The sequence below is a fragment of the Aptenodytes patagonicus genome, chromosome 1 (genome assembly GCF_965638725.1).
Source record: "Aptenodytes patagonicus chromosome 1, bAptPat1.pri.cur, whole genome shotgun sequence".
In the NCBI taxonomy this organism is placed as follows: Eukaryota; Metazoa; Chordata; class Aves; order Sphenisciformes; family Spheniscidae; genus Aptenodytes; species Aptenodytes patagonicus.
In genome coordinates this window covers 94,437,845-94,457,204 of record NC_134949.1, presented here as the reverse complement: position 1 = coordinate 94,457,204, position 19,360 = coordinate 94,437,845, and the positions used below count along the sequence as shown (strand labels likewise).

Genomic DNA, 19,360 nt, shown 5'->3' with positions numbered 1-19,360 from the left:
TATTCAGAGAGCACTTTCACCTCCAGCCCACCCTGTACTATCAGGTACAAGCCATCTCTCCTAGAAGCACAAGACAGGGAGAGCTTTCCAAGGCAGTCAAGTGTGGGTGTGCCAAGATGGGGAGTTTACAGCATTTCTTCCTTAAGGCCTCAATTTTGTTATTAGGTTGATTTAAATAAAAAGGTCCTCCTGCATGGCAAACCTGTGCCTGCTTTTCCTTACAGTCACCCTCAGTGAGACTGATGCTTCCTGACCAGGGTTCCCCTGCACCAATGAGCAAGTAATTTTCTCCCCCACTGGACCAGTCTGCACTGGAACTATAGAGTGGTATTTCTGAACTGCTCAGTAATTAAGGTTCCTCAGTGCAAGGTCCAATACACTTGCACAGAATTCTGCAAACCTACACAAAACAGTCAACTATCATCTTTAAGATTTGGTTTGTCCTGTATTTCCCCCCCCCCTTTTGTAACAAAGATGCTCAGAACAACCTGCATTAGTCGACTGCAGCAGCAGTGCTGTGGATTAGCAAGGTATCAAAATACAAAACAAACACTGGCCACACACAGGATAACTCAGAGTATTTTTATTTAACAAAAATAGCTATTCAATTAGAAACCAACAACGTCAACACGTTTACAGAATTTCATAGGCATCAGTAACTCTGCGTACAGCTCCAGTCAGGCTCTATAATCACCTCATCACCACAGCAACAGCACAGCATAGGAACCTGAACAACATCCAGGTGTGGCTTCCATACATTAATAGGCCTGAAGATGTACGCAGTGTAGCATGCCTCTCTATTGCAGTTGCCGCAGTTTCATTATTTTGGTAGAAAAACCATTGTTATTGCTGTAATTCTTTAGTTAATTTTTGACTTGCTTTTAAATAACTGGGTTGTTCCCCATGAAAGATTTGTTCTCTGTATGAAAAGTACGATTAAAATTGAGCTGCTTCTTTTGGTCACTTGACACGAGTACTGTACACCCACTCCTCGCGCCTTGCTGCAAATGCCATCAGACCAAGGAACCCAAAGGACAGGATATGCAGGACGTGCACGTACTATCCCTTTCCCAGCACAGCTCGTCAGCTAGCATTTCATGGCTTCAGATTTTATTTTTTTAAAAACAAAAAAACAGTAAAGAAAGGAATATATACATGGGTGGCTTCAAGTTTCCATTTCAGGATAAGGCAGTTAAGTTTACAGGTGTAAATGCCAGTACAGCTGAGCCCCTACATTTAGGGGGATGTTTTAGGAGGCAGGCTGCAAACACAGAGAAGCTTTGGGGAGTGGGTTCCCCTGAGCAGCCAGCCTGGAAGGGCTACCCAGACCCCAAGCAGCACATCCCAAACACAGCAATCATTCACCTTGCATGGTAAAGGCTGAGGCTCACAGAAGAGATGAGAAAGGCCCTACCTGTCCCAGCCAGGGGGGAGAAGCCTTCCCAACCCCAATGCTGTGAAGTCTCCATGGCACTAAAAGCAAGCAATGAACCAAAGCTGCTTCTTCAGGCTCTGACTGGAAGAAGCTCTAACCAGCACGCAGATAGAAGGCATGGAGGGAAGCACACTGCATTGCATCTTCTCCCTTGACAGTTCTCCTGTACACTTAAACTCACCACAATCTGCACAGCAACAGGGACAGTCCATAGGCCATTTCCACAGTATACTACAGATATCTGTTGCTGTACTGGTCATTGTGCCTGAGTATCCAGGTGCCCAAGCCCAGGACAACTCTGTGCAACTCATTCCCAGTGCTGAAGCAATTTGGAAAAAATAAATTATTTTTAAAAACCAGGTATGAGGCAAATCCCAAATTGCTTAGACTGGACAAAATAAAAGAGCTGCCCACTCCAAACATTCATTGTCTTGCTTAGGTGGAAAGAAGAGGTAGAACTAGTGGACAGAGACGCAACAGAAGCATAAAGGCATTCTAAAATAAGGGGAAAAACTGACAGACCAGAAGTCAGCATTTTTCAAAGCCTCAGGCAGTCATCCTGCTAACTACCATAACTGAAGGTGTCTATTTAGTCACCAGAGTCACAATTCTCCAAGGTCACAAAGAATAGCTTAAAATCCTGCAAGTCACCTTCCTTCTCAGTGCTATACTAACATCCACCGTCCCACTGAAATAGCCCAGCCCCCAGGATTATGAGGCAGCGACTCCTGTAATCACAGGAATCTGCAGTCCTAAAGGGCAAAGGCAAGCATGACCGAGGGTCCCTCAGATTTGCATTTTGTCTACTTAAACTCCCTCTAAGCTTCCCCTCTAGCTTTACAGACCCTTGGGCACAGGCCTTCATGGCAAAAGTAGCACTGCTAGCCAATTCACCAGCGTCACAAATTGCCCCAGGCCACAGTTAAGTTTTTGGGAAAGCACCATGATCAGCTATGGTGAAAACTCTGGCAGCAGGGGTGACAGACAGGAACAGCAGAAACAGTACAAGCAACTCAAGGAAGCATGTGCATGTGCAGAAATGGAAGTGTACTAGTCCTCAAAATGGAGCATCCAGCATCACGGGGCAGGGACAGGAGAGCCACACTGCAGAGCACAGGCCTAAGGCCACCTCCTGCCCCAGGCCTGGGGCTCTCCACAGAGAGGCCTGTTAGTGTGCCCCCACTTCTGCCCTGCAGCAGCATCTCAGTGACAGAGAGTAGCAGTTGACTAGACAATCATGAAGCTGCCGTTTCAATGGCAGCCTCTAGATGCACAGTTTTAGACTAAAACCTCCCAAGGCTTTCATTCTTTAAGAAAACTTACGGTTCTTTGCTGCACATCCCATATATGCAACAGAAGAACAAAAGGCATTTTAGAAAGAAGGTATTTGTTCTTACTTACATAAGAGCTAATACGTTTACCTTCTAAAATGTGCTACTAATATAGTATAAATATGGATCAAATACCATTAAGGTGACTGCCTTGGGAAGAAAAGGCAGAGATTAAAAAACCCAGACCTCTATCTTCGTACGTAGCCACCGAGAGTCTTCACTTTGTGCACTATTGGCTTTCAGGAGATCTGCTTTGCATCTGCTCTTGTCTTCTGTAAGCTCTCATAATACTGTATATGCCACTGCCCAAGAACACCAGTGAGATGGCCGCAAAGTAAGAAGCATATATCATAAACTGCAGAAAAGGGGAAAGAAAAAAGTGGTTAAACCAAGCAGTTACCAAATTTGCAAGAAGGTTAATACACGAGCTCCCTTCCTCTTATAAAATACCAGGAATCGGTGATTATTTCTCTGTCAGCAAACCTCTGACTCAGAAACAGGTGGCTGAGAAGCTATACAGCCTGGTTTACCTTACTCCCTCCCATCAGTAAAGCTAAGAGAGCCTATCATACCTGGGTGAAGATGTCCAACCCAAGCCCGCTGGCATCCACAACAATCAAAGTTAGCAGAGTCTGAAGTGCTAAGGCAATGAAAGTATTGACCCCAAACACCAGGGCATACCGCTCCACGCTGAGATTTGTAGCGATCTGGAACCTGGAAAGAAAGGGATGTCCAGAAACATAAGGACAGGGGATAAAGCAGGGAAATGCAAAAAAAGGAGGAACATCTCTGGACGAGAAGACTATGCAACCTGAAGAGTTACATAGACTGGTCCAGTACTTTCCACAGCTAAATTACCTCACACTGGCAGTGTACTTCTCTAAATAGGATCATGACAGACTACCACGGAGGCTAGAAGAGACCCACAGAGACATCTAAAAGGCTAAAAAAACCTTTGGGAGCTCTGTGGGTTTCAGTCTTACTGAAGGAGTGCTCCTGTCCAATGCAGCTAAAGGGCCTTGTCACACAGAGAAGGCACAGCACTCTTTGATCCCAGAGACCTGTCAGCAGTCTCAAAGCGTCAGCCTACTGCCCTGTGGTCCTTAACCTCCCGCATCCTTCTGACCAGAACTCCTTTTGCGGTTACCAGTTTCAGCGTCTCCCCTCATATTGTGCTTGTGCTGTGTTACAGCGATTATGTATGTGTGGTACAACAACAGCTGTGTTTTCCTCCCCAAAGTGACAAATAACATCGAAGAAGTTTTCCTCTTTACAGGTTAGGGAAAATTGACACTTCAACACGGGCAAAGCATTGTCCTCTCCTCATCTGTTAACACTTCACTCCAGCCATGTTTATGAAAAACATTCCCCTGGAAAGCAGCACTATCTAGTATTTAGAAATAGTCGCTTCAGTGTCATTAGACTTTTGAGCCTGGGCAGGCTGCCAGCCAAATATATCTCTGTGCCTCTGTTTCCAACCTGAATCACAACACAAACCCTTGCAACAGATTTCCAAATTCCTGGTAGGCAAGACCCTAGTTACATGGAAAATATGCCAGCTTTCACACCAGCTGTAACCTTGACAGCAATTTACATTAAAAAGTTACTCACGTTGCTATTGTGATTAGCAGCATGTAGATAATTCTGAAGACAACATACGACGCGTAGCACACCCAGATGTTACGAACAGTGTCCATGATATATACAGCAGCAGCAATAAGAAAGGAGAACAGGGCAAGTGCCACCTCACCCCACATTGCCCAGGATGTTTTTATGTGACCCACAACAAACACTGCAACAGCTCCTGTGAGGGGAAGGAAAGCATAACTGTTACTTATAACAATTGGAACAATTTGAAGACTGTGTATTAGAAGCTGCACAGCCCCTAATAGCCAAACATGATTGAAGCGGAGGACACTAATGTGCTAAGGACACCTTAGCAACTCTCCTTCCTGACCTCTCCCTCACTTGGAAACCTGCTGTAGACTCCCATTCACTTTTACAGGAACAGAAAAGGAAAAAAAAAAAAAAAAAAAGTCAATGCTGACTGCCTCTGAAATCTCCCCCCTGGCTTCAGAAGCACAACAGCCCCAGGACTCAGACCACTGCCACTCAGTCCTCTGCACCTGACCGTAGCAGTGTTGTCAATTGGGCTACAGAGAAATGCAAACCCTGGTTCTCAAAAGCACTCAGCTAATCATTTTGTGGTGCTTTAGAGGGTCAGGAGGGAGGAAGACACTATCCACTTTGATACACGGCTGTTAGAGAACTCTCCCAGGAGGCAGAAAACCTACATTTACTGTCATCTTCATGCTGGGCTGTAACAGTAAGTAAGAGCAGGAGTCCAAATCCACATCTCCCAGGATGCAACCTAATCACAAGCTGCAATCATGCGTTGTTGATCGTGCAAGAACAATCCTTTACAGCCAGAACAGGTTTGTAACTCCTGCTGGATTTTACGAAGGGAGGATGGGGAGAGAAGACAGATCACAAGACAGAAAGCATGTGATACTTCATGCAAGTCAACAAGCAGACAAGGTGTGTTTCATGCCCTATCACAGCTGTAACTACTGAGAAGCCCAAATACATATTATATTACAAGAAAATTCCCATTTGAAGTAGGCCTTGTTCTGCAAACAAGTCAAATAGCAACCAACAGCATAACGATGCTGCTGTACACAGCAAACTATACAAACAGCATACTGACAAAGGGAGTTTTACTGGAGATCTCTGAAAAACAGGATTGTATTCAGCATTTGACCACTGTACAGAAGTGCTACAGTGCAACCTCTAAGCTCTTTGTAGCCCTCAGCTGGCCTGCCATCGTAGAAATCCTTCAAGCACATGAAGACTCCTTATGCATTACCAATGTGTACAAGCCTGCAACCCTGTCAGACCTCACATCAACCTTGCAGACTAGTGAAGAAGGTAGCTATGCCAAGGGAAAGGAATTTATTTCCCCCCACTAAACTCTTTCCAGTGCCTGCTGTGACACTGCCCAACTGACATTTTGCTCTTTGAAAGCCTGGCTCCCCCAGTAGCAAAACCCTGAGATGCAAAAAGAATCTAAGTCCTAGAACCTTCTTTCTACTGTCTCAGCAATTCTGAAATTTGGGAACAGACATCACTCTCTGGGGATCTCATGGCAACTCAGGAAGTTGTATTCCCCCTATGTCTCAAGGTTATAGCAGCCCGACACCTAATTATGACAAGATATACAATCTGTGTCCCACAATTAGACACCTACAGCTGATTCAGTGGTTTCACATCCGAACCTGACAAAGGATCGCCACATTCCCAAGAAGGTGCAGGGATGCAGCTTAACAGTCAGTTGACCTCTCTAGAAGGAATACTATTTATCTTGCCTGGGACAGGAAGCTGACAGCCACGTTAGTCACCACGCTCTATACTCAAACCCTTCTGCAGGGCAGCACCGGTACAGGCAGGGATGGCAACAGCATCTTACAGGAAGGTTGCCAAGCATTGCTCCTAACTGAGCACAGAATGACTAAGAGCCATGATGATGGCAAATCAGATCTGGGATGCACCAGGAAAGGTATTTCTAGTAAAGGGAGAAAAGTGAAGAGTGTTCATGTTCTTCTACAAGTCTGAGGCCTCACTGAATAAAGCTGAGCGCAGCTCTGGTCATCAGTCTTCAAAAAGAATGCAACTCAAACCAGGTTTGGTACAAAGAGAGGCTAGGAAGATGACAAAGTGAACGAAGAGCTTAACTTTACCAAAGAACAACTAGGAAAGCTTGGCTTCTTTGGCCCAAAGCAAAGAACAGGTATCTACAGATAGGCCAGAATGAGACAATTTTGTGCTAAAAATACAGCCTTGGCATAAAGTCAGAGATAAATAAACTGCTCATTAATAAATTCAAACTGGAAATCAGAAGTAGAGCATTTGCACTAGTGCCTAGGAAGTCGGGTCACTGGATGCTCATCCTTAACAGGTCCCTTCCAGTCTTGTTATACACTTCAAACTTTAAGTTGAGATTATTACTTCACTAAACTTCACTTGTTCCAAGCAATGAATCTGTGTCAACCAGAAGGGTTTTTTGTTCAGGGACAGAGGCTAATTCGCTTTCAGAAAACACAACCCAAAATCATTCAACCATTTATAAAAATGATACTAGAGGAAAAAAATCAAAATGGGAAACTAAAAACTTCAGTTTTGCATGAGTTTAGTGCCAACCACCTTTTCTTCCAATAGGTCCATTGTTCACAGGCCTTTAAAACAAACAAAAAAAAAAAGGACCTTGATATCAAAGATGTTCATAATAAGGTTTGAAGAATACTCCTCCTTTTTCTTTTTTCTTTTTCCTTTTTTCTTTTTAAATCTGCCCACATTTGGCCACGCTATGGGTCTTCCTTCCCTTGATACTGATTCTTCTCCTTCCTGGGACCAAGGCAGGGTGGTAGAGGAAGCCAAACCAAACAAGAAATAAGTGTCACAGCATCGTGCTAGAGTGGAGGAACAGTATATGACTGCATACTATTGAAGTGCAGGTTTAGCACACCAAAGAGTTTAAGAGCCAAAGCCTTCAGAATCAAGTTGCTGGCAGTTTCAAACCCAACTAACAATGGGTGGTAGACCACCTTTCAGAACTACAAAACAGCCACGGCTTCCCACTGAACTCCAAGAGGGGGCTGAGGATGCCCAAGAAAGTACTAAGCCTTCCTTGTTTGTGTACCTTGGTTTCTTTTGCCCCCAGGTAGGTGATGTCCACAGCAGATGGTGGAATGACGACTCCATCAAAAAGGAACATACTGCAGCAACACCTAGAAAGCCTCTGCAAGGGTTTAGCTATATTAAAAAGGTATTGTCCTAGTTCTGGTAATGGAACAGTATTAAACAACTTAATAAACAAATGTTTGTGTTGACTGACCTACACGTCCCTTTCAAGTCAAGCAACTTCTTTCATCTTAATAGCTTTTCTGCTTAACAGTGCTGAAATGACTAAATGTGGCTCACTGCATGCTGTGCGTGTACAGAAAACCTTCATATGTTCCCTACACTGCCAGAGAAACAAAGAGCAATAAACCCATAGGACCCTTAGCTTGACTTTGAGCAGTTAAAACAAGTGTAACCCCACTGCCATAGTGACAGCCAAGAACACACAGTCAGCCACGTGCCTTGAGCCTTCTGCCAAATATTTCAGAACCAAGATTGATTTGGGAGGCTCCTTTAAACACCTAAGCACCGCATTACAAGAATCAGGGCTGCATGCAGCAACGAACTCGTCATTGAGTACCATACCCGTGCATGTCACTGAAGACTCACCCCGAATGCCGAGGTTGCCTGTCCTGCATGCATGGGGGGAACGCAAAACACTTCCCAACTGTGCTCTGGTGACCTTGAGGGACATAAGGCATCTCTCACAGCAGAGTGGGAGCTATGCCAGCAGCTTACCTAGCAGCGTTGAGGCTGCCTCCACAGCGCCATTGTAGATCTCCGTGCTGTGAGAAGGCAACACCATCTCCCACAGACCCTGAGCATAGTTGATGACCTGGAAGTAGCCGCAGGTGGACAGTGCCCACCACACGGACCAGCAGAGCATGGTCTGGGAGGAGTAGCACTGCAGGAAGTCCCGCCAGAGATCTTTGAGCACCTTTACAATGTCTACTTTCCGCTCCCGCATAGACTGGAGAAGGAAGGGGAGAGAAATGTTAGTCTCTGTTTACAAATATTCATACTGCTCCACAAAATTGCCCCTTTCAAGTGGTCTGATCACTGGCAAGTGACAGTGCCACTCTTGGACACAAATCTCCACAGAGTAATGAATAAAAAGCTTCCTCATGCCACAGTCGCAGCAGCTGGCCTCTGCCCTAACCAGGGCCGTCCCCTCAGGTGCAGAAGAATGGTTCAGTCCCAGGCACCCTCTCGATCTCTGTCTGTCTCAAGCAGAGAGCAGTAACTGCTAGATGTTAGAAGTACTTTGTGAGCAACTGAAGGGTACCAGAGAGAAGAGACACAAGAGAAGAGGACACGATATCCACTTCGATGAGACAGGATCAGAAGCCAGTCATTGAAATCATAAATGCAAAAGCATCAATGACACTTTTAAGCCCTGATCCAAATTCAGCCAAATTTGGTAGCACAGGGAACATGGAAGCCACCAGATGAGTATATTTCCCCACAAATAAGTAAATTTTCTTTAGTAGTAGGGATTACAAATATTCAGAGAAGCAATATCATTATGCTGCTCTCTACCCCTGTTAATGTTTGCCAAGGCTTTGAGAAGGTGAGAGACGTTGCCTGGGGATCTGAAGAGAAACAGAAGCTACTTCCACCAGACACTGCTATCACAAATGGCAGCTCCTGTATGTACAAGTGCTCTGATAAATGGCATGAGATGAAAGCGAAGCTTTCCCCTCCAAATCTTTCTAGAAAGAGCACGAAAGGGGGCAGACCCATGAAGTGGTTTGAAAAAAATTTGAAAATAGATCAGTTCTAGCAACAGGGGATGACAACAAACAAAAATTGCTTTTTACATACAGGCTGTTACAGCCCTGTTCCTAAACACTTTATGCCAACAGCAGCAGAGGAAACAAGTATGTCTTTACTTTGTAGACAGAGCTGCTGATTACGTTTGCTGCATGCACACATGTACAGAGTCTCTGTAGACAGGTGAGACCCTTCTTGTGTAAGTCAGAACAGCAGTCACTTCATGTGAGGCTGGGCAGAGCCCCTGAGGCCCACCCAGCACCTCCAGCCCCCAGGAACTTGGATTCCCTGCAGGAAAACATACAGCACTGTCACAGGACTGAGCTATTGCACATTGTGTCATCGCATGTCCAGTTTCGGAGTGGTTTCCAGTCAGCAGCAGCAACTTAGGCTCTTGGCAGTATGCCCTTTCCCTGGGGGAATCATGCAGCGTGTGCCTGGGAAAGACTATTCTCCATGAGCAATAATGTTGACACACCAATGCTCCTCAGCTTTTAGCACCTGGTATAACTGAACTTTGGATACTTATGCAAGTGTACTTGCTCCTTTTTTAAAATATTCACCATTAGTTTGGAACCACCCCTCCTATCATAGGATGGGAGTAAGATAAAAAGGGACAGATAAGTGATATTAATGCCTTAGTCATTATTGGCACAGAATTTGTCTTAAATACCCTTCAGCATGCAAGTATAACATAGTTAAAAATACTTTTGCTCACACAAGACTGTGCTGGATGGGGCAGGATTAGGTCCCTGGAATGTTAATACCTTTAATTCCCAGTTGTAGCTGAAAGAAGCTGAAAGCTGCCCTGGATGCTGCCTCCCCCGACCCAGCTAACTGGGGCTTACTTACTAAGTGAAATACCCATTAGCTAACTAAACCAACAGCGCGCTTACCTTCTGGCTTGTTCTCAGAACGAGCACAACCTTCTCATGACTGAGGAGCAAGGCTGACCTCTCCCCAGGGCCTTGAATCCCCCTGCTGCGACAGGCTCTCCGTACGCGTGCATTATCTGGAGCAGCGTGGCAGACACCTGCACAGCAGGCAACTGCACACACGCATCGGGCCTCAAAACTGGAGGCTGCCCACTCGGCACCTCGTGGGACCCAACACGTCCCGCCACCGAACAAGGGCACCTGCACGCTTGTTTCCATACAAGTGTCTTTGTTTGAGGTTATGTAGCTGACAAAAGCCACAAGTTGGGGCACTACCTTGGCACTCTTGTGGGCTGCATTAAGCTGTTATTATGCAAAGGTGTTTCCTGCGATTTATCCATATTCGGTCCTTCTGTAATTAATCAATGACAGCCTGTCAGTGCTCTCAAGGGCTACTGCAGTTTCCTTCCAGGATCGTAAGATAAAACCCAATTACTACACAGCCTATTTCTGCACAACTTGCACAACAGTTGAAGTAACAAGTGTTTTCAAAACATGAGTGCAGGAAGAATTGCCTCTTTTCTGCAAGTCACAGGGTCCATCCAGAAGCACACACAGAATTTGGACATATACACAGGTTTTAGCGCCCCAGAGATGTCCCTTACTTTGTACTGTTGAATGGCAATTTGATGCCCAGAGAATTTTAATCACAGCGTTGTGAGACATGCAGAACAACTTCAGAAAAACTAGGGAGCAGCCTACCATGCTCAATCAGCAAAAGGAAGCCAGGAATAAATTTTCCTGTGCCATAAATACAGAAGCAGGATAAGCAGAGGGATACTTTCCGCTGTTGCATATTACATCTCTGCTGCTGTATACATATATGCACATGTGCATGCATATATACACGTACGTATGCATGACAGCCACATCAGTATTGCACCTTCTACTTACGTAAACCCAGGGCACAACTCACCTGTTTCTCTGCTGAATGACCCTCCCCGTTTAAGGGAACTTTTGTCTCATCCTCCCAGCCGGGTGCCCTCTGCACGTTGGGATGATCTTGGACAGCCGATCCATTTTTACAGTCCATGACCTTCATTTCCCAACTGAGCTGCTGACTTGAGACGTGATGAAAGAAAAGGCTTTTTTGTGGCATTGGCAGGAACCACGCTGTGCCAAAGGCAATGGATATGCTGGTTAAGGAGATAACGTTCAGGCTGAAGAGGGACCATCCTGCCACCGACACAAGGACCTGCCCGGACACCGAGCCCACCGTGTAGCCCACCAGGGTGGCGCTCCGGCAGTAGCTGGTGACCTTCTGGTACAGGTTGACATCGACGACACTGTAGATGTAGGAGTAATAGGCAACGTCGGTGGCAGTCCCCATTCCGTAGAAGAACTCAAGGAACTGGACGGCCCGCAGTCCCTGGGCGTACAGCAGCATGAACCAGGTGACAATGAGGCTGAGGCCCTGCAGCAGGACCACGGGCTTGTACCGCAGGTAGTCTGTGGCCAGGAACACCGGGAACAGCAGTGCCAGGTAGGAATAAGTCCACACCGGGTAAATCTCGTTGAACACCTGGGGGGGGGGGAAAAAGACCGTGGTAACCCCCAGCACCCGCGTACTGCAAAGAAAACACAAATACAGACACCCAGGCGTGGGTGCGAGGTGCCCCGGGCCGCAGTACCTGGGTCTCAGAGAGGTTTTTGTGCGGCCCCAGCAGGTACCGAGTGAGGAAGGGCTCCGAGGGCCGCACGCTGCAGAAGAAGCCGTAGGCGCACAGCAGCGCCGTGGGCAGCGCCCAGCAGCACCCGCCGCCGCTGCCAGCCCGGGCGGAGCGCCGCGCCGGCCGGCCCCCCCGCGGCCCCGCCATGCCAGCCGGGGACCGGACCGGACCGGACGGGGCTGGGCCGGGCGCGGTGCCGGGGCCGGTGAGGGGGGGGTGGCGGCCGCGGGCCCGTGCTGGGTCACCTCCCGAGTCACCTCCGCCGCCGCCTCCCAAAAGGCACCTCCGGCCGCCGGCTCGCGGCACTGCTCTTAAAGACCATTCGCCGGCGCGCGGGAGGCGGGGCTGCGCGCTGCCCTCTGATTGGGCGCGGCCGCCTCCTGCGGCAAGACCGGCCAATGGGAAGCGGGGGGCGGGAGGGCTGTGGCGGGAGCGGAGCACATGTGCGCGGAGGGAGGGCGGTGCAGGGGCGGGGGCGGCGCTGCCGGGCCGGCGCGGGCTGCGGAGGGGCATCGCCCCCGCCCCGCCGGCGTCGCGGGCGCGTGAGGGACACCTGGAAACGGGCTCCGCCCTTGAGCTTGAGCGCTGCCTTCCGTACCTGAACGGCGTAGGCGCGGAGCCCCTCAAAGGAAGGGACAGCGTGTTTTATGGGTTATGATACACGTCCAAAGCTAACCGCGGGGAGCAAGATCGACACCCCTCTTGTGTGCGCGCAGAAGGAAAACACAACGCGGCGTGGCGGAGCTCCAGTCACTGCTGAGGTCCCCCCGCAGGCTGCTCTCCCCCCAGAATTCCCCACCTCCCCCTTCCCCCGAGGGGCAGGGACAAGCCTTTCCTGAAAACCATCTCGACAGAGAGATCCTTTACCTGCTGTGCTGTGCTTGTTCTTTCTTTCCTGGCCCAAATGCATTCAGCTGCTGACCTCTGCCACTTTCTTCCCTTTAGCAAGGTAAGAGCTGGAACCACTTCTGTGGTTTAATAAAAGCTGCACCTTGCTGTGCAGCCAGAAGAAATATTAGACAAGAAGAGAAAATAAACCTATTACATTCAAAGTACTTACCTAAAGCTTTGCCCAGGACTACTATTCTTAAAGCTTTGCCAATCCTTCTCTAAACGGTTTGCTGTTCTGCTACTCCATCTATTCCACATTGTCTTTCTATCTACCTGCTTTGCCTTTCCCTGTGCTCCGCTCCCTTTATCTCCACCACATTGCTACCTCTGCTGAGGCTTCCTACTCTATACCTACAGTTTGTTCTCCAAATTGGCTGATGCCACAGAAAGTTCACACCAGGGGTCAGGCCTCCCACCTGTGCAATTGCCTATCCTGCCTCCTAGCTGGGGTCAATGCTCGAGGAAGCAAAAGCCCTCAGAAGGCATCTGGCTATACACAGTTGGGTGGGCAAGAACAGGTTCCTCTCAGCCCCAGAACAGATAACCTGAACCGCAGAATTTTCTCCATCGTCATAGCTTAATAAGCATAGCTACAAAAGGTTTTAGGGCCACAAGGTTACTCAGCTCCCTGTAAAACACAGCTAAACACTCTGGTCCTGTATCATCTGGCATCAGTAGTTTGCTGCTTTCTGGCTGTCTTCTGGGTCTAGCAAAATTTCCTTTCAGTTATTCTCAGACCGTTGCTACTCAGTGTCCCCATCTTCTCTTTCATTTGTAGGTTTATTAGAAAAAAAGAAGAGCAAAAGCTGACAATTGCCGTTTCACCACACTTTAGCTTGAAGCAAAACTCTAAATAGAAAGACTCAGCTCCTGTTAATACTGGCATCTATCTCAATCATTTGCGAGGAACTGCTGATCTCTTAAAATAGCATGGTTAGAGCGAAATGAGCCGAAACAATGACTGATAAACAAGTTGCCATGGGGAAGTGAACGGAAACGCACAGTTCCCTCTCGCTTAGCTCTTAGCAGCCCCTCTGTTCTGCTGGCATGTGGCTCAGTAGCAGGTCATAAAAGGATCTGGGCTGTTAGAATGAGGTGTAGTGCATCTTCTTACCGATCTGGGTCATCGCTTCACACCAAGCAGAGGCGGGAGGAAAGAATAACACCTTGGCGTTCCCATGGTGCGCCCTGCCTAGGGGCAGCAGTTCCCACAACTTCCAGGCTGCTTACAGGATCTGATGGGTGGCCTTGGTCCTTTCCAAAACAGCAATCCCTAGAGTTGTGCCACTGGAGCTCCACTGCTGTTTCCAGAGGATTGGCTGAGGTAGAAGGAGTTGTGTCAGCTCAAGCCGTTTCCTTGAAGCGATACATAGTCAACCAGTCAGTCAACCTCCGAAGTCAGTCAGTCACAGTCAGTCAGTCCTCCAAAAACTGCATAAGAAAAAGAACCTGCAACATTTTTATTTAAGTACTCCAGGTTTTCTTAGGGTTTCTTTTGTTCTCGGAAGAACTCACCTTATTTTGTTTTCATGGAATATTTTCAGCCTTTGGAAACAAGACAAAAAAATTTATTCCCTGAATTTTTACTTCTGTATTTCCTTCCCTAGCCTTCCTCCCCATTTTCTCTCTCCATCTCGCCACTCTACTAGAAAAAGTAAGGTCAGGTTAAGGGTGTTTGATAGTAAAGAAAAACCTCAAAACTTCCAATATTTTTTTCGAAGATGGAAGACATAAGCTGTGAAAAGTAGGGTTTCTCACACTTTCTTCCCTTAATCTTACCTGCTCCCTACCTCTCTCAACAAGCACACACTTTTTGCAGTGGAAAAAAGGAGTAATAGGAAGTTTAAAAAGAAAGAAGAAGGAATAAGGGAAGAATTTCTACCCTTCAACTGTAATTTTTAAATTCCGAAACCAAAATAACCTTACAATTTACGTTAACGTTAAACAAAGATTGGTTTCATCCTGAAGCTACGTGTTTGTTCATTTCTAGCTTCCCAGACAGGTTATGTGAAGAGTGTCTTGAAAATGACTACATTCCACACAGGATGAAACCATTTTCCAGAGAAAATAATTCTCTTACCAGAAAGATTTGACCAATTTGAGTGAGTGCTCATATTCTGAACACTTCCACATAAATAATATTACTTGGAAATAATTATAAAATCTTTCAAGACCATAACAGTCAGGGCAAGTCTGCCAGAGAGGCACCACCTGCACATCTGTGACCTGAACCAAATGAGTGATAGTTGCAGTGTGGACGCAGTGTGTGGCGGCTGCCCTTTACAGACACAACTCTGGCTCGTACAACTCCTGAACATACCCCAGCGAATAATATTTTATACAACGATATAGCTCACGTAGTAGTACTGGACAAAACCCTTCTGTGCTGGGTTACTCGACCACTCAGAACTGTCTTCAGAGCGTATGAGTTTCCTCAACCAACTTCTTTATCAGAAGCCTCACCTTCATACAACTCAGGGCTGTCGTACACTAGAAGGCTCTCTTGCTGGCCAGGGGACACGCCGGCTGTGTTTTCCTCCTCCTCTGTTGCACAAGGGAAGCTACAAATCTGTCTGTACTTGCCCAGAACTCTTCAGATTTTCAGATCAATTTCAGAAATTGCTGCTGGCCCTTTAGAAGAAAAGGATCACACCAAGCCCTTCAGCAGGGTGCTGTTGCTGCTTTCCTTAGTGCTCATGACTAAGAATCCCTTTTTGTCTGAATCTAGGGTGGAATCACCCCTAGAGGATGCTTGATTCAGCATGAGATCCGAGCAACTCATCTAAATGCACACTTCAGTCTCCAAGCCAACAACATTTTAAGGTCACATCTTATCCACACCGTAAACTGATAGGTTTCACCCAAAAATGCACCAGAGGGGAGTGGTGTTAACCAGTTCTGGCCTGCAGTTTATTGTGGAGGAATTTATAAAATATACGTGCAAGAAAAGTTCTTAAAGTCTTGCCAAGTTGTTTGGAGAAAAGCTTCTGCAAGTTAAAAACTTTCTGCACTCTCGTGAAGCCGTTCTTCAGAGTGCTCTGTCAGTATGTGAGAGCACTCAGATGGTACAAATACCTCAGAAACTCTCCAGAAGGAGGAAGTAAAACAGATTTGTCTTTGCTGAGCATGGAAGGAACAAAGGCACATAAATGTGAGAAAAGGCAGCGACTGATTTCTTTGTTTTTATGATTTTGGCCGTCGTAATTAATTTGGGGAAGTAGACTCCGTTAACTAGTATATATGTTGAAATGCAACAGAAGTAGTGAGAACAAAAAAAGCCAAATTATTTCTGAAATTAAGCGTGATTGGTTTAGAACAAAGCCTATAGATTGTAGCTATCTGTAAGAACTTTGAAGGTCTGTGTCTTCTAGTTCCCCCCTCTGACTGATCCTTTGATAATTTGGGGGCTTACAAATATTATGCAGCCATGAAGGGTAAATTTAAAAGCTCTGGCACTGATTACTTTATTCAGATAGTATGCCTTCATTTCTGTTACTTCCTGTTCTCCTTGGGTTTGTTAGTTCCACACTTTTAAGATGTCACCTGTTGCGCAAATATGAACCCAAATTCGAGAACACAGCCCTGTCCTGCAAGCACAGAGCATGTGTTTCCCTGGCATCAAAACCGACGGAACAAAGTAATTTCACTGGAGGGAAGAATGCAGTGTTTTCCCGTATCAGGACCTCAAACAGTAAATTACTGTTTTTAAAAAAGCCTTAAGAAAGACAACAGAATTGACTCAGCTTCTTGATCCCTTCTTAATCCCTTCTTAATTCCTTTAAAATTCCTTCCCCTCTTCAAAAAATAAATACGCGTAAATTCTGCTAGGATATTCTTTGAATGCCACAGCTTTTTTGGAGCCATTCTGGAGCCATTCCGGCTTTTTGAGAGCAAGAAAACTCTCAGAGGTACATTGTAATTTCGTATTTTAGAGAGGTGAAAGGAGGGACAGCAGTCATTGTCATAAATATATTGCTATAATCCAATCAATTGCCCTTGACCTGTAAGAAAAGGTCCCTTGCTACAAGAACGCAACAGCTCTTCTCTGTAGCATGGACAGAGCATATTTTCTGCTTCCGTTTTACTATACACAATCTGGAAGTCCAAGATATTTTGGTACTCTAGTTCAACACAAATTCATTTTATTTTTCATTTTTCTGAAACTTCACTGCTTTTTACCTGTAGTTCATGCCCTGATGTCCACACATTCCACCATGTATCTCCTCCAGCACTGCCTTCATCACCTCTAGTTCCATACATGCTAGATCTTGTGTTCAGGCTAGTAAACCAACTATGTCCTGAAAGCTCTGCATGGGGGGGAAAAAAGCAGCACTGCAGTTTACTGGAACACAGCTGATAGAGAAGCCAGTGTAAAATCCAGGCTATCAAGACCTGCAGATGCCTTAGGACAAACAGCAGCCATCTCTCCGAAGTATTGGAGTTGTCAGGAGGCAGGCTGCTATCGAAAGCCTCTGGCAGAGAACTTCCCTCATCCTCCACGCACTGTAGCAGGCTCTGCATTGGACACAATGCAGGCTGAAGCACACACTGTTGGGAATAAGGCATTTATGGCTGAATTTGTGGAATCACTTGCCACAGGATATCAGATTAACTCTTGCTCTAAGATGGATCATGTTGTACAGCATTATACATTTCCATTATGTACATAACATTTTAAAAATATTTTGCAGTCAGCTACATGGGGAAAAAATGGAAAAGTCACTTAAGTCTGCTACAAATGGAGACACTGGTGGACAAATTTTCAGGGGAAGTGCTAAAAGAGAGTACAGTAACAGGTGTTACAAAGAAAAGCAGTGGATCAAGCAGACTTAGAAGAAACATATGCTGTACTTCAATTAAATGTAGAAGCACATACGTCGGTCTGAGTTGGTGCTTTTAGAAGTATCTAGGTCACAGTGGGCTTAACACAGTATTGCTCCCATTAGGAATGGTGTTACAGATGTGCCCAGGAACCCTGAGAATGATCCCATGGCCTGTCTTGGAGAGGAGTGCCGTACAAACATTCAAGAAGATGGAGTCCCTACCTGGAGCAGATTATTGTAATTAAAGCGTGATGCAAGTACTGGGTGTAACAAACAAACGGCGAATGGGGCACAGCAATGATAGGGAAGTGTGGGTGGATAAACTGGTTATGATGTACAGCTAGTGTGAATAAATATAACAAAACAAAATATAGGAGCGAGAGCAAGAAGAGGAATATTCAAAGCTGATTAAGTGGAATGACTGACTCATACAAAACGGCAGTTGGTCACCCCAAGGCAGTGTTGCATCTCATTTCTATGGTGCCAAATAGTAACATATTAATAACAGTCTTCCCTAGCACAAATGTGGCCATGGGCACAGCCTTTACCTTCCTCCTTCAGGTATGTATCCAAAAGATCTTTTCCTGTCATGAAAGATACCTCCCGAGCATCACTCCTTGTGAGGTTGCAGACCCTTTTTGCCCCTTAGCACGGTCCTAAAATTCTGATCAACCCACCAGTGTTCATGGCCATTTCAGGGGGTGCTGGAGGGTGCTCAAAAGGTTGGATATTTGTCTGGAGTCCTGACCAGATTCCTACTCGATGCTTTTTCTGTAGAGTTCTCCTGGCACTTCACATGGGCATACTTTTGCCATACATGCTCACTGATGTCCCTAATATGTAAAGTGCTCCAAAGCCCAGATTCACCTTTGCATCTATTTTGATGCACAGGTCAGGAAGTTTCTGAGAGAGTGAGCACAGAAACATGATCTGCATTAACTTTAATCCATGGGTAATATACAACTTTATGTCTCCATTATGCTTTGCTGTGCCAGTGGTGCGGAGAGGACCACCCAATTTGCAAACTCCTGGAAACCTTGGTGAAGGTGAGCTGGCTCAGCTTCAGTCCATCTACCTCTGCAGTACAGGCATTATGGTCAGAACTGCCAACAGAAAAAACAGCAAAATTGGAGGTTACATCTAGTCTATAAGCAAGTGGTGTGCCTACTGATTCATATAAGCCTACCTGAATCAGCTTGAGACTTTGCAGGGCAGTCTGTACAAACCTGTCTGAATACTAGGCTAATGTGTCAGGGTCTGAAGGAACTACTGCGGTGCTGCTGTCAGTAGCTACTTTAGAGCTGCTCAACTGTCTTTACATGTACTTCCACCTCATTTCCAGTCCCAAGTGCAGGCACAACCAGTTTCACACTTCTGCTTGGAGGAGTACAGCCACCATCTCTAGAAAGCAAAAGGAAATGCTTAGCAGCAACTAGTGAGAAAAGCATGGGACTTCATGCACAGCCATCTCTATGCTATTGTCATCTGCAGATGGTCAGCTTTGGGCACCCTGATGCCTCCTGGAAGCTGGAACGAGCGTTAGAGGGCAGCAAGTCCATTATAACGCTGCTTGAGGCTAAAAGCGGTTAACTTTGGACCTTTGGATCAAGAGGCCAGTGTGAAGGCATCCAACCCAGATTTGTGAGTGAAGAAATTATTGGCCACATGTGAATGCTCTGAACTCTGGCACCACATTTCTCCCTCAGTCCGAAAGAGCTTGTGTTTGCTAACATTCATGCTGCGATACGCATCTTTATTCTTTAGTTTGAGAGAACTGCAGGAACTTTTGCTCCCCTTGTGTATTTTGCAAATAACTTCAGCATAC

The 19,360-nt window shown here is 46.2% G+C and overlaps 1 protein-coding gene across 1 annotated transcript; it reads right to left on the bottom strand.

Moving 5' to 3' along the window:
• Positions 1–568: 568 nt before the first annotated feature.
• SLC19A2 (solute carrier family 19 member 2) lies at positions 569–11,968 on the bottom strand. Its single transcript, XM_076349386.1, has 6 exons — positions 11,783–11,968; positions 11,068–11,673; positions 8,182–8,413; positions 4,378–4,570; positions 3,339–3,480; positions 569–3,121 (listed from the first exon to the last, which is right to left on the bottom strand). Exons 1-6 carry the CDS (start codon positions 11,966–11,968, stop codon positions 2,996–2,998), a joined length of 1,485 nt encoding a protein of 494 aa, XP_076205501.1. The 3' UTR covers positions 569–2,995.
• Between the last annotated feature and the right edge of the window lie 7,392 nt (positions 11,969–19,360).

Excerpts from the sequence above, each read along its gene's own strand:
- SLC19A2 (XM_076349386.1), bottom strand. The coding sequence starts at position 11,968 with ATGGCGGGGCCGCGGGGGGGCCGGCCGGCGCGGCGCTCCGCCCGGGCT. Across the intron at positions 4,571-8,181 it reads GGCAGCCTCAACGCTGCTAG|GAGCTGTTGCAGTGTTTGTT; the intron begins GTAAGCTGCTGG and ends TTCCCCTCACAG. Across the intron at positions 3,122-3,338 it reads GGTTGGACATCTTCACCCAG|TTTATGATATATGCTTCTTA; the intron begins GTATGATAGGCT and ends CCTTTTCTGCAG.